Consider the following 14702-nt stretch of genomic DNA (forward strand, 5'->3'; position numbering starts at 1 on the left):
TATTTATTTACAGCTATTTCTTCCCCGCCCAATTACCAGACATCTGTTCTGGGCGGCTTACGATGTCACATACATAATATATTTAAAAAATCAGAAATATAACAATTTTATAAAAAAAATACAAAACGCTACATTCCCCCAAAGGCCTCACGGAACAGTTGAGCCTTCACCTGCTTCTGAAAGGGCTTATAACCCTGTAAATGATGGATTTTCAAAGGAAGCCCATTCCACAAAAAAAGGGACAACCCATAAGAAAGCTCTGTTCCTGGTCTCCTGCAACCTAAAATGGTGCCTCCTTTGACTGCTAATAAAGAAGCCCCCTCAGAATGCAAGGATCGATTCAGAGAAGACCCAACATACGCTGTCGCCCTCACAGCATCAAGGCTGAGTGGAAAAGTTTCAGTGAATATCCAATGTGCAACCCCCTATTCTATTCATCACCTGTGACTGACAGGCAAATGATGTAAGAATGTCCCAGACCAAAAGACTGTGGTGACCTCACTGCAGAGAGATCCTGCAAGAATTTCCTGGCAAATAATGGGCTGGGTCAAGGGATGAGGGGGAGGCAGGAATATCTGCTCTTCTCCAGCCCTGTGCTCACCAAGGTACAGAGAGGATTTCTCTTTTAGGACAATTGGGGGGGGGAAGGAGGGGGCAACTATGAGGTGAAAATCTCCTGGTGTGGCCCAGCTTGGCCATTCTTATGTTCTGAATAATAAAGAAAAAAATACTCTTATTCTCTTTAGGAAGATCATCTTGAGACCTGATAAACTGATTTAGGAAGCCCTCTTCATCAGCAGTGTATCCAACCCCTATATAAAGAAATCACTGGGTTCACTATGCAAAGGCTTTAAAGATTGGTGCAAATTGACAAACCCTAAGCAACTCTTCCTCTCTCTGGCACTGCCTTCTCCCCGGTCCCCACCTCTCAGAGTAACCTCCCCCCTCTTCACCATCACCCACTCCTTCAGGGAAGCTACCCCTCGACTGTGATGTCATCAGTCTGTGCCTTCAGTGTGAAGCGCCGCTGTGTGATGTCATCATTCTGCGCCCCGCAGGAGACAAAACTGCTCTGTCTGCACGTGTGAAGCAGCTGAAAATCAGATTCGGAGAAGAAACCCCCGCCTCCAATTCTGCTTCTCAGTTTTCCTTTCCTTCCTCCCATCCTCGGAGCTCTGCGGCTCTAATTCTCAGCTTTCCTCTCCCCCTCCCAGCAGCTCTGAATCTCTGCTTTCCTCTCCCGAGCTCTGCGCCTCTGATTCTCAGTTTTACTCTCCTCCGCCGCCTGCGCTCTAATTCTCAGCTTTCCTCTCCCCCTATAAGAGCAAGAGGCAACTAATCTTTCCCAGCCCAAGAAAGAGCCCCCAATTAATTTCTGATCCTGAAAGCAGCAAAAACAAGAGTGGAAAATGCCTGCAGTAGCTTCTGCTCAGGTAGGAGATGGCCCACACTTCTCGCCCTCTACATAATCAATCTGTACGATAAGGAAATGTGTGCTGGGTTTTAACGTCCAGATTATTCTTTTTAAACCTTGATGTAGTAATGCAATGATATGCTAATTCACTAGGAATTAAAAATGTGCAGGGAAGAAGGTGAAGGCATACCTGATAGTCTATCTGGTAAGTAGCAAAGAGTAAGCCAAATAAGCCAACGGAAAGCAAACCACACTCATTTAAATTAGTAGCACAGGGGAGTGTAACAAACGTTATAGTCCTTACAGCTTCCTAATTTATGTATTTATTTCAAGTCTTTTATATACCGAAGTATAGCAATCTGCCTTCACTCCGGTTTAGGTGAGAACTTAATACATTTTATGAACATTAGAACAACTTATTACAGTAAGTGTACATTTGAAGGAGAGACTTATTAATTGAACGACTATTACAATCTAGAAACAAACATAATGTATTCAAAATAAAACTCCTAAATTTTTAAGACTGGCCATACATTTTTGATCCATGCTCTAACCCCCCTTCAAGGGGTGGAGATTTTTCTGAAAGACTACTTCACAGAGAACAAAAGTGGATCTTCACTTTACGGACACTGTCTCCTGTTGGCCTTAATTGTTACGAGCGCTTCCTGACGAACCGAGAGCTTGGAGGCCTTTCGGATTCTGTTGCAGGCGCGAGGAGCACAGTCGCCTCTAGAGCAGGTGTAGTGAGCCCTTGGACCATGCCGAGACTCAGGGAGGAGCCCCAAGCCACACCGTGGGAGGAGAGCCGATGCGAGCATGGAGAGCCAGGCAGGTACTGAAGCAGGAATAGAGAACAGAGTCTGACTCTCAGCTGGACCTGCACGCCCATGGCAACCAACAACACAATGTTGATTGATGAACTGTCCTCCGACTGTTCCAAGCCCTTTCGGACCTGTCGCTGGGTAACGGCATTGGGCAGCAGGCCGGACAGAGGACGAGGGCAGACAGAGTCCTTAGAACACTGAAGACATCACAGACGAGGGCTAAAGCAAAGACATCACAGACGAGGGCTGGGAAGGAAGACAATGGCACTGTCCCTCAGGGCGCCCTACTCAGCCCATCGACACAGGCAGACCACCCTGTCCTACAGCCGCAGGAGCAGGACTAGCACAGGGAAGAGGTGGGTTGCTGCACTCCTGGCAGCCTAAAGCGGGTTGCTGCACTCCTGGCAGCCTAAAGCAAGCAGGAACATCAGGAACCAACATCAAGGAAATGGGCAGAGACACAGGACAGGGAGCCGTCAAGACAAGCAAAGATCACAGAGGGCCTGGACCGGTCTGAAGACACAGGCAACTGTGGAACCCAATTCAAAGGCAAACAGGAACCGAAGTGAAAGTCCTTTTATACTGCTGCATGCAGGCAACTCCCTGGGAGAAGTTCACCTGGACCGCCCCTCGCTGGCCCTATAACTGAGGTGGAGAGCTGCAGGCCGGCCCCTATGGAGAAGGGCGTGGCCGAACCAGGATGTCCAAGCAAGCCACAGGCAGGCCTCAAGAACAGCGAGGCCTCCCAGGCCCTGGAGCAAGTCCTGGATAGTCCGCAGGCGAGGCCCTGGCTTCGAAGCGGCCTCCAGAAGAGAAGGTAAGATGCCTCCTGTGGCACAGCTACAGGAGGGATCGCAACATTAATTCAGATATCAAATGGGTATATTTTGTATAGATATATTTATTGGACACCGTGTTTTGCCAAAAAGGTTGTGTCGGGAGGGACAAAACTGCTGCACCTCACGCATTATGAAAATCATAGAACAGTGTTAAAATGTAAGAACATAAAATCAAGGGAATAGCAGCTAGTAGTAGCGATAGCAAAGCTTTCACAGAAGCATACATTTGATGACAGGAGCTCAGACAAAAGATAAACCAACCATTGGACTTTAAAGATGCTAGGATTGGCACCAAAACCAGATAATCCAATTGCAGGAGGGCACATAATACAGAGATTGACCAATAGGATTAGAGAGAGTGATTTTACAGTTAAAAGCACTGACATACTGAGACAGCAAAACTACGGAGGAAGAAACAGGTGCAGCAATACTATCATATTATATATGCCCATAAATAATATGATCCCATCTCATATACTTACATAGATACCGTATATCTATACAAAATATACCCATTCGATATCTGAATTAAGGCCAACGGGAGACAGTGTCGGTAAAGTGAAGATCCACGTTTGTTCTCTGTGAAGTAGTCGTTCAGAAAAATTTCCACCCCTTGAAGGGGGGTGAGAGCATTGATAAGAAAAAAATCTTAAATCTGAAAGGGAATGTGAAGCTGATAACCAAGGTGCTACCAAAGGTGGTGCTTCTCTCTGTGTTTGAATGCATGACTGATATTCAATCATGCATGTCTTAACTGAACATGTGGTCTTACAGGCGTATAATTTCTGGCAGGGGCCACATGACAACATAAATTACACCCACAAAAAAACATGTTGTGGTGAAACAAAGGGGTATATTCCTTACTAGTGGTCGGAAAGATCTCGGCGATAGCGAGTGCATGCAGGTTCTTGTGGCCTGGTTTGGCCTCTGTTGGAAACAGGATGCTGGGCTTGATGGACCCTTGGTCTGACCCAGTATGGCAATTTCTTATGTTCTAATGGAAGATAAAATCCTGCCTGACATGGAGCCACATAGCTCTCTGCTCCGTTTCTTTCACAGTGTCGGGTCTATTAGCTCAGACCCTGAAAATGCTTGGAATGGAGGTGTTACAGGAGAGCAGAGGAAGGTTTTCTTCCTGGTCACCTTAAAGTTAAGGCATCCATTTTTTTTTATTGCCAATCCTGGAACCAGTGCAGGAGTTGGTTAATCTTGAGTAATGTGCCACGGAGGAAAATTTTTAAAGGGGGGTGCTATTTGGCAGGCCTGTAACCCCTAGACCCAAGGGCAAGGGAGCAGTTGGATTCTCGGAGGTTGATGCCCTGGTGGGCACAGTCACCGCGGACAACCTTCCTGGTAGAAGTGGGGACAGCTGTGAAGGAGGGCACCTTCTGCCCCATCTTGGATTTACAGAGGGTGAATTTGAGACTACGAGTGTCTCGCTTCAGAGTGAAGATGCTGCGTACAGTGATTGCAGTGGTCCGCAAAGGCGAGTTCCTGGCGCCCTTGGATCTGAACGAGGCCTATCTGCACATTCCCATTCGGAAGGACCATCAGAAATTTCTGCTCTTCCAAGTGCTGGGTCAGCATTTGCAGTTTCGGGTTCTCCCTTTCGGCCTAGCTATGGCCCCCTCAAACATTCGCGAAGGTGATTCTGGTCGTGGATGCAGCCCCTGAGGAAGGAAGGAATATTGGTCCATCCGTACTTGGACGATTGGCTCATCCGTGCAAACTCTGAAGAGGACTGCGCTTGTTCAGTGCTTGTTGGCAGACAGGGTACGAAAGGTACAGGAACAAGTTTCTTGTCTGCTGCGTCTACCAGTACCACGGGTCTGGGACTATCTGCAGGTCTTGGGTTCCATGCCATCAACATTGTTCCTGGTTCCGAGGGCCTTCGCTCATATGCGGCCCCTGCAGAAGGCACTGTTATCCCGGTGGAAACCTGTGTCGGAGCAGATTTTTCTTCCGCTCCTCCTTTTGAAGGAGGCCAGGATCAGCCTGGATTGGTGGCTGTCGAAGACCAATTTGGAGAGAGAAATGGACCTCGAGATCCCAGATTGGGTGGTGTTGACCACGGATGCCAGTCTCAAGGGATGGGGAGCGGTGTGTCTGGGCTGTTCGGCTCAGGGCCTGTGGTCATTAGCAGAGCAGACCTGGTCTATCAATCGAGTAGAAACAAGAGCAGTCCGCAGAGCGTTGGTCGGGTTTCTGTCCCTGATCAGAGGTCACATGGTGCGGGTGCCGTCAAACAATGCAACAGTAGCCTACATCAACCGCCAATGTGGAACAAGCTGCCACATTTGTTCCAGATAGGGAACTGATCAACTGGATCTCTTGGCCAAACGGGCCAATGCAAAGACAATGCGGTTTTTCAGACGCAGTGGGGCTGGATGCCCTAGTATGTCCATGGCCGACGGGGATTCTGCTGTATGTCTTTCCCACCCGTGGCCACTCATAGGGCATGTGCTATGACGCAAAGAAGCACATCCATGGATGATGGCACTAGTAGCACCCGAGTGGCCGTGGTGTCCGTGGTTTGCGGATCTAGTCCATCTGGTGGTGGATGGCCCTCTTCGACTGTCTCCTCTACAGGGTTTACTGTACCAAGGTCCCATATTTTTGGATTGGGAGGATCATTTTTGTCTCACGGCTTGGCTTTTGAGAGGTGACATTTGCACATGAAGGGATATTCTGAACTGGTGATTGCTACCCTTCTCTCGGCTTCTCCCGGCTAGGTGGTCAGCTACCCCTCTGGCTTATGTCAGGGTTTGGAAGGTGTTTGAAACCTGGTGTACACAGCATGGTTTGGATACTCGGTTGGCTTCTGTTCTGCACATTTTGTCCTTCCTGCAGCAAGGTTTATCCAGGGGTCTGGCTTACAGGTTGCTGTGGTCCAGTTTTCGGTTCTGGGCTGCCTTCGAGGCAGGATCCAGGGCAAGCCTTTGACCTCTTATCTGGAGGTCGTTCGATTTCTGAAAGGAGTGAAGCAGTTACGGTCTCCAGTTAGAAAGGTCTGCCCGGAATGGAATCTCACTTTAGTATTGCAGGCTCTCTGTGACGCACATTTTGAGCCTTTACATCAGGCCACCCTGAAGGATCTTACTTTGAAGTCAGTCTTTCTAGTGGCCATTTGCTCCGCCAGAGGAATTTCAGAGCTTCAGGCCCTTTCGTGTCACGACCCTTTCTTGCTGATCTCCAGCGACAAGGTGTCCTTGCGTACTGTGCCTTCCTTTTTTTTTCCTAAAGTGGTCCTCCATCCACACCTTCTCCAGATTTTACCGTCTGGATGTTCAGGCTCGGGAAGGACAAGGCATTTGCAAGGACAGTACTAAGTGGGTCACAGGCAGCCTCCCACCCGATTTGGGAGTAGCTTTTATACATCCCATTGGTCCTGAGTCCATCTGCTACACGCTGGGAAATGGAGACATTACTTACCTGATAATTTCGTTTTCCTTAGTGTAGACAGATGGACTCAGCATCCCACCCTTGGCTGCCGTTACGCATGGTCTTTCAAATGATTCAAGGGTAAGCCACGTTTTCACTTACCTAGGGCATCCATCCTGCCGGGTGTCGACGCTTTCCGGTTGAGTACACTGGTGGTCTCCAGCTATAGTCAATTCAACCAGTTCAAGTTAATCAAGTTTTAACGTTTAATCAAGTTATGAAGTTATTCAAGTTAATCAAATTATTAAGTTAATAAGTCAGTCTCACATATATCCACAATGCTTTTCGAGGAGAATACTGAAGAGCTGCACTTCCTGCAGGGGTTTATATGTACTAGGGGCTGACGTCAGATTGAAATCTGATCCATCTCCAACTGCTATCAGGAGTACACTATACCCATTGGTCCTGAGTCCACCTGTCTACACTAAGGAAAACGAAATTATCAGGTAAGTAATTTCTCCAATTTACTCTCCCAGATAATAGAAGAACCAGGGGGCACTCCATGAAGTTAGTAAGTAGCACATTTAAAACAAATCGAAGAAAGTTCTTTTTCACTCAGCGCATAGTTAAGCTCTGGAATTCATTGCCAGAGGATGTGGTTACAGCAGTTAGTGTAACTGGGTTTAAAAAAGGTTTGGATAAGTTCCTAGAGGATAAATCCATAAACTGCTATGATGATAATTAATAATCAATAGTAGCTTGTGATCTGTCAATTTGGGTACTTGCCAGGAACTTGTGAATTGGATTGGCCACTGTTGGAAACAGGATACTGGGCTTGATGGACCCTTGGTCTGACCCAGTATGGCATATCATATGTTCTTATAACGGTTGGAGATTTGGGTTCAATTCTTGACACTGGCTATCCATACAATGGTGTGGAGTTATTTCTGGGTCTCTGAGTAGATGGCAGCAGTGTTGGAGATACAGTAGTACCTTTTGGGCACAGGTGCATATGTGTCTGTTTTAGCAGGATTTGTATGCGAGGTGGACTCTGCAGACACTGGTAGTTGCTCTCTATGGGGGTGAGTCAACTAGAGTTACAGACTCCCTACTAAGAGTTGATTGTGAAAAGTCAGTGGAATGCTGATTATCGACAAGGGCCATCAATTGCTTGGAAGCTCGACTGGGTCACTTGGCTTGCTTACGATTTATTGAGCGCCTGCTAGGATGAGCGGTGAAGGTGATGTCAGATAAGGCCTCCACAGACTCCTATGTAAACCATCGACGTGGTAGCAGTTGTTACCAGGTGTTGTTGGAAATAGATGCTTTCATGAAATGAGTAGGACAACATATCCAAATATCAGCCTCTCACATTGCCAGGACAGACAATGCGCGGGCTGATTTTCTCAGAAGACATTACTTGGATCAGGAGTGTGGAAGCTGGCGGAGGACGTTTTTTAGCTCATAGTCACTCGATGGGACTAGTCATATCTGGATCTGATGGCATATTACCATAACAATGAGGTGACTGTTCTGTAGTAATAGACAGGATCCGGAGACATTGGGAATCAATGCTCTCATTCGACAGTGAGCCACGGAGCGAGATGCTATATGGATACCTTCCCTGTCCAAGCTTTGGCAGGGTGGTAATAAGGAAGTTATTATAAGGTATTGTCACTTGTCCACAGTTTGCTTTTCTAGAGATCCTGGCAGGGTATTACGTCAGGTTACATTAGCGAATCAGTTCCCTCTGTCTCCATCTGCTGGTAGGAGTGCATAACCCACCGGTGTGGATTGGCCTGCCTGAGTGCAGAGGAAAGGAAATTATCAGGTAGGAATAATTTCACCTTTCATATTGCTCTCTGCAAGAAATAGACTTTGGATTCTCCATCTCTTATCTGGTTAGTAAATATTGATGGATCTGTCCCATCCTTTGTCCTTTTTTCCCTGCTTTCATTTCTCTCCAGTATTCCCCCTTTAATCTGTTTCCAACCAACCAGTCTCTCCTCCCTCTCCTCTTTTTCCTGCCTTCTCACTCTCCCTATCCTGCAATATGGTCTACATTAGTGCAGCCCTCACTGTATCTAATAAAGAAACTGCTGCTGGGGATTCTGAGGAGTAAACCTGCTCACACATTATCATCTTATGCTTTGTACATCCTTTAATTACTATGTTAGAGGCTAAGAATCTTGATAGTGACAGGTATGAAACTGTTGCGCCTGTCGGTCGCAGACGGCTGCGACGTTTGCTGCTCATCTCATTTTGCCCAGTAGCTCAGATTCTGGCTAAGATGGCCGCCTCTGCACTCCGACCTCCCTGGTGTTCCCGGGACGGTGAGGGTGATCCCGGTCGCCATCTTGAATCTGGTGTGATCTAGGGCTCGCGCGCACGCCTGCCGCCTCCTTGTGCACGTCATGGGGGGAACCTTGGGGGCGTCCCCTCCGCATGACGTCTCTGCCTACCTGACTTTCCTACCTACGAGTTAGCAAGGATTCCATCTTGTCCAATTCCTTTCCTCTGAGATGCTTCGCCTCGCTGTTCCTGCGTTCCAGACTGAGTGACTCAGGTACCCGCTCCTCAGGAGCCTTGCTGCACTCAGGGCTATCCGCTCCTCGGAGAGCCTTATCTGCCTGTTTCACCTTCACCAGCTAGTGAGTTCCTCTCGCAGCTTCCTCGGACGACCCTTCACGATTCCTGCTTCGGGTCTCCGCTGCTGCTATTATGAATTTTCTACTGCAACACCACGGAGTGAGTACTAGACCTGCTCTACATTACTGCTTCCATCTTGCTGTGTGGATCCTCGAGTTACCCCGCTCTGCGGACCACTACCGGAGAATCCATCCCAGGTATTCCTACTCCAGGACTGAGTTAACAAACCCGCTCCTCGGATTTCTCTTTGCTGTATAATAAATATTCTTTAACTCCTGTGTCCATTACTGCTGAGACCCCGCCTGTCGTGGAGAGTCCCCACAGGGCTCCTCCCTGTGGGTGGAGTCGGCTCTCTCCACAACCCAAGGGCCCACAAACCCAGTTTAAACATAACAGAAACATTGCAATCCTGCCCTCTCCATACAAACACTGCTGCAGCTTTTTAACCTGGGCCGCAGCAGAGACAGCCCTGACTTTAATGGGACCTTGAGCAGACTTGGGGTGAATAAAACGAGAGAGATCAGGTGTCCCAGATTCTGTGTGCAATTGGATTCCAGTTGCTATAATTTTGCTCTGGGACTGTACGTTCTGTGACAGTGAATTAGATTTAAATTTATTTAAATATTGGAAACCTTCCCCCTGCTGTCCTGATCCCCAGCACTGGGAGGTCTCCTGTTGCAGAAGGTGCTGAATGATTCTGCTTTGTGTTTCAGGTCCCAGTGACCTTTGAGGACATCGCTGTCTATTTCTCCCAGGAGGAGTGGTGGTATTTAGAAGAAAGGCAGAAGGAACTTTATAAGGATGTGATGAAGGAGAATTATCAGACCCTCAGCTCCCTGGGTAAGGAGGGACATTAGAGTAGAAAGTGATCTTTCTCAGTGTAGGAAGCACTTAGATACATCTCTTTTCTTGAGCCTTCCCACACTGAGTATTGGTCGATCTTATTAAACTGTGCTTGTTTTTTTTTTTTTTTCCAAGAGATGTATCGCAGTGTTGGTTTTAGTTGTTTTGGCATGTTTGCGGTTTATGTTGTGTAAGGTTTTGTTATACTTTACTGTGTATGTTTGATTTTAATTCCAATGAAATTGTAGTATCATTGGAATAGAAATACTGGAAATAAATACATTATTTCCTAGCGTGTAGCCAGATGGACTCAGGACCAAAGGGTTATGTGCTGCCCTGCCAGCAGATGGAGACGGAGTCAGGTTTCAAAGCTGACTTCACCTTAGATGCACCCCTGCAGTGACCTCAGCTCTTCAGAATCTCTCCGTCTCCTAGCAGATGTGGACGTGCTATCCCCTCACCAGCATTAGTGGTTTAACGGGACTGCAGTACTTATTAGAAGGAAAATTTACCTTAAATTAGATAAAGATTGAGCCCCGCTCTCCTGCAGTGATACCTAAGGGTCCCTCCCCTAGTTGAGAATTCCTGAGGTGGTTTCCAAGATCCCTCTGAGGTTTGCCTTGGTTTCCGGCGTGGACTTTGCTGCTGAAGCAGCTGAAAGGCAGTGAGTGCAGGAAGGCGAGCACGGCGGTGACGGCCAAAGCCCTCTCCCCCCCGCAGTTGGAGGCCATCTTTGTACTCAGCCGGTAAGCCCTGAGCCCAGGTAAGTAAAGAAGAACTCCTCTGATTCAGAGACGTGGAAAGGCTTCGGTAAGACTTTCCTCCGGTCTCCTTGCTCAGCGGCCGTACCGATGACGTTCCCGATCTATTAGGGCAAGGGAAGGAGGATTCCGAGTGGGTTGAGCGACACCTCCCCCTGGTGGGCTAGGCCCTGCTTCAGGCTTGATGGGCACTCCATGTGGCAGGCTGCGGCGCCATTTTGCACGTAGTTTGGTGTGGCGCCATTTTCCCTCGTTGACTGTTGGTACACGTTGTGTAGGCCAGCCTTGTGCCCATAACGCACACATAAGTATGCACACTCAACCACACGCATAAGTACACACGTACACACAACCGAACACTTATATTTATAACGCGTGTCGGGGCGGATTTGTGCGCGCTCGAGACCAAGCGCTAGCCGGCTGAACGCACAAACTACTGTGAACTATGGCTCCGACAACAAAGCAGTACAAGCGACACTCTTTGTGCTGCCTGCCATATTAGGGCTGCACAGTCTAACCTAGAATCCTTCCTGTGTCAGCACTGTGAGGAATCCCAGGGAAGGCTGGACTCTCAGAACTTCTCCAAGCCCGGCCCCTCTCAGTCGGAGGATGGGTCATCCACGACCTTACCTGGTAACACCCTGGATCTGAGCAATCCCAGGGCTGCATCCTCCTCGGTAGAGGGCAGTTAGGCGGCGCCTACCCTAGTTCCTCCTGGGCTAGGTTTGGACCTGGTGACCTTTTCTTGGGTGGATTTCTTTCAGGGCCTTCAAGCCTCTGTTCAGGTGCAGTCAGCTGCTGCCCCTGCCCGGTCTGAGCCCCAGCTGGGAAGGCCTCGTCCTCCCAGCCCTATTAGCGCTGCCTCGGGTCATGCCTCGCCTCACCAAGGGTATCCCTGACAGGGACCCAGACACCACGAATGACAAAGGGGATGCAGACTCATTGGAGGATGGGGAAATCCCTCCAGGCTGGAGCCATAACAGACCATGCTACGGTTTTTCCACAGAGATGAATTGCCAACTCTGGTCTCCCAGACCCTGAAGACTCTAGGAGTTCCCAGCATGGACCCTATGTCGGAACCAAAGAAGAATCCCATCCTGGTGTCTCTACAGAAAGTCACTTGCTAATTCCCAATGCTGGAAGCTATCCAGGAGTTGATTGACCTGGAGAGGGACGCCCCGGAAGCCAATTTTAAAGGAGGTCTGGCCTTGGAGGCCTTGTACCCTCTAGACCCGGCGGCCAAAGAACACCTGCATTTCCCAAAAGCGGACGCCCTGGTCTGTGCCGTTTCGAAGCAAACAATTATCCCAGTAGAGGGAGGAGCAGCCTTGAAGGATGCGCACAATAGGCAGTTGGGGTCCATTCTTAAGCAAGCCTTTGACGCGACAGCAATGACACTGCAGATCACTTCTTGTTGTGCCATGGTGGCTCGTTCGTGTCTGCTCTTGAGAGAGGCAGATAACTCAGGGGTGCATTCCAGAGAGGCGATGGAGCCCGCTGCGGTCTTCTTAGCGGATGCAAGCTCTGACTTAGTGTGCACCTTGTCCTGAAGACAGCTATGGCCTCAGTAGTGGCAGCCGGAAGACAGCTATGGCTAAGAAATTGGTCAGCGGACGCGACCTCTAAGGCAAACCTCACAAAGATGCCCTTTAAGGGATCCTTCTATTCAGAAACGAATTGGAAAAGCTGGCCAGTAAGTGGGGTGAATCTCCAGTGCCTCAGCTACCGGAAGATAAGAAAAAGAAGTCACAGTGCCCCTCGCCCATGAGGGGTCAGGCCAGGGGCTCCCAGCACTTTCGGCCCTACAGAAACTCATTTCAGACATCTCTGCCCTCGGGAAGGTCTCTGTCCTTTCGGAGCCGACAATCAAGAAGAGGAACTGATTCGGGCTCAGGTTCAACCCAAACTTCCCAAAGAAGTTTGGCCGACCCATCCACGGGATGAGGAGATAGAAGAGGGATAGTCGGCCCCCTATCAGCGGATAGAAGAGGGATAGTCGGACATCAGAGATCATGTCTGACAAATGGGTACTGGACATCATACGAGAAGGATACGCTCTAGAATTTCACAGCATCTCTCAGGACATGTTCATGATGTCATCTTGCCACTCCCAGCACAAAAAAACTGGCAGTGGAATCCACATTGACTAGGCTCTTCAGTTTGAGGGCTATAAGCCCAGTACCTACACCCCAGGAAAATACTTGGCGTTCTTCCATCTGTTTCATCTTACCCAAGAAGGAGGGTTCGTTTCGCCCCATCCTAGATCTCAAGACCGTCAATCGTCATCTGAAGATAATTAACTTCCACATGGAAATTCTTTACTCTGTCATAATGGCCGTACAATCAGGAGAGTTCTTAACATTCCTGGACCTCTGAGGCCTACCTTTTATATCCCAATCCATCAAGACCACCAGGTTTCCTACGCTTTGCAGTACTGGGCCACCATTTTCAGTTCAGGGCATTGCCTTTTGGCTTCCAGCACATTCACCAAATTATGGTGATCTTAGCGGCGGCTCTGAGGAAAGAAGGGTTCCTGATGCACCCTTACTTAGATGACTGGCTGATCCGGGTGAAGTCATTGGAAGAGAGCCTCCAGGTCACCAGCAGGATCAGGTCCCTGTTTCAGGAACTCAGTTGGGTCGTGAACATAGACAAGAACAGTCTCAAGCCCTCCCAGTCCTTAGAGTACCTGGGAGTCCAGTTCGAAACCAAGCAGGACAAGGTCTTTCTCCCTCCCTCGAGGATAAGGAAACTGATGTGCCAAGTGCGAAGGTTGACGAACAAAGTGCACCCCAGGGTGTGGCGCTATCTTCAGGTCCTCGGCCTGATGGCATCAACCCTGGACATAGTACCATGGGCGAGGGCACACATCGGCCACTCCAACGCTCCCTGCTGTCAAGTTGGAACCCACTGTCTCAAGTCTACTCGATTCGCCTTCACCTACTGATGGCAGTATGTTCTCGGCTACAGGAATTGAACCTAAGCAAGGGGGTAAGCCTGTCCCCACCGAACTGGCTAGTCCTCACAATGGACACAAGCCTCAGAGGGTGGGGAGCCCACTGTCAGGAATTGACAACACAGGGCCAATGGACCAAGGAGGAGGCGTGAAGGAACATAAACCACCTGGAAGCCCCAGCTGTCAGATTAGCATATCTCCAGTTCAGCCACAGGCTCCAGGGACAAGCAATTCGAGTGATGTTGGACAACGCAACAACAGTAGCCTACATCAACTGCCAGGGAGGAACCAAAAGCCACTAAGTGTCTCTGGAGATAGACCCTCTTATGGAATGGGTCGAGTTAAATTTACAAGGGATCATGGCCTCCCACATCATGGGAAAAGACAACGTCAGAGTAGACTTTCTCAGCAGGGAGAGTCTGGATCCAGGAGACTGGGCATTGTCGACCAGGGCCTTCCAGCTCCTAGTAGATCTCTGGGTCCTCTCATCCATCGACCTACTGGCCACATCTCACAATGCAAAGGTCCTCTGATTCTTCAGTCGCAGAAGAGATCAGTGCTCCCAAGGGATTCCTGGCTGGAAGAAAAGTTGCTATATGGCTTCCCACCGTGGCCTCTGCTGGCAGGATCATTCACAGAATCGAGCTCCATAGTGGATTATCCTACTAGTAGCTCCAAATTTGCCCAGGCATCCGTGGTATGCGGAGACTCCTGGTGGAGACCCCTTTGTGCCTCCCACCGCGCAGAGACCTGCTACAGCATGGACCAGTCCTTCACGAGGATCCGACTCTATTCTCTCTTACGGTCTGGCTCTTGAGAGGGTTCATCTGATGAAGCGAGGATATTTGGCGACTGTAATTGCCACCTTACTCTGCGCGCAGAAGTTCTATGTCCCTAGCATATGTGCGGGTCTACAGAGTATTTGAGGCCTGGTGCGAGGAATGCGGTGTTTCCCCTTGGATGGTCAAATCCCACTAATTCTGGAATTTTTGCAGGAAAGCTTGAATAAAGCTTTGACCCTTAACTCCTTGAAGG

The 14702-nt window shown here is 49.0% G+C and overlaps 1 protein-coding gene across 2 annotated transcripts in view; it reads left to right on the top strand.

Moving 5' to 3' along the window:
- The first annotated feature begins 1058 nt into the window (after positions 1 to 1058).
- The window catches only part of LOC115085870 (oocyte zinc finger protein XlCOF6-like), a 39547-nt gene continuing 25903 nt past the window's right edge, over positions 1059 to 14702 (top strand). The window contains exons 1-2 of one of the 2 annotated variants that reach the window (XM_029592396.1): positions 1059 to 1433; positions 9821 to 9947. In XM_029592396.1, the coding sequence (XP_029448256.1) occupies positions 1410 to 1433; positions 9821 to 9947 (151 nt within the window). In that variant the 5' untranslated portion in view covers positions 1059 to 1409. The remainder of the gene's footprint in view (positions 1434 to 9820; positions 9948 to 14702) is intronic. The other variant, XM_029592397.1, reaches the window with a different exon arrangement.

The sequence above is a fragment of the Rhinatrema bivittatum genome, chromosome 2 (assembly GCF_901001135.1).
Source record: "Rhinatrema bivittatum chromosome 2, aRhiBiv1.1, whole genome shotgun sequence".
NCBI classification, from domain to species: domain Eukaryota; kingdom Metazoa; phylum Chordata; class Amphibia; order Gymnophiona; family Rhinatrematidae; genus Rhinatrema; species Rhinatrema bivittatum.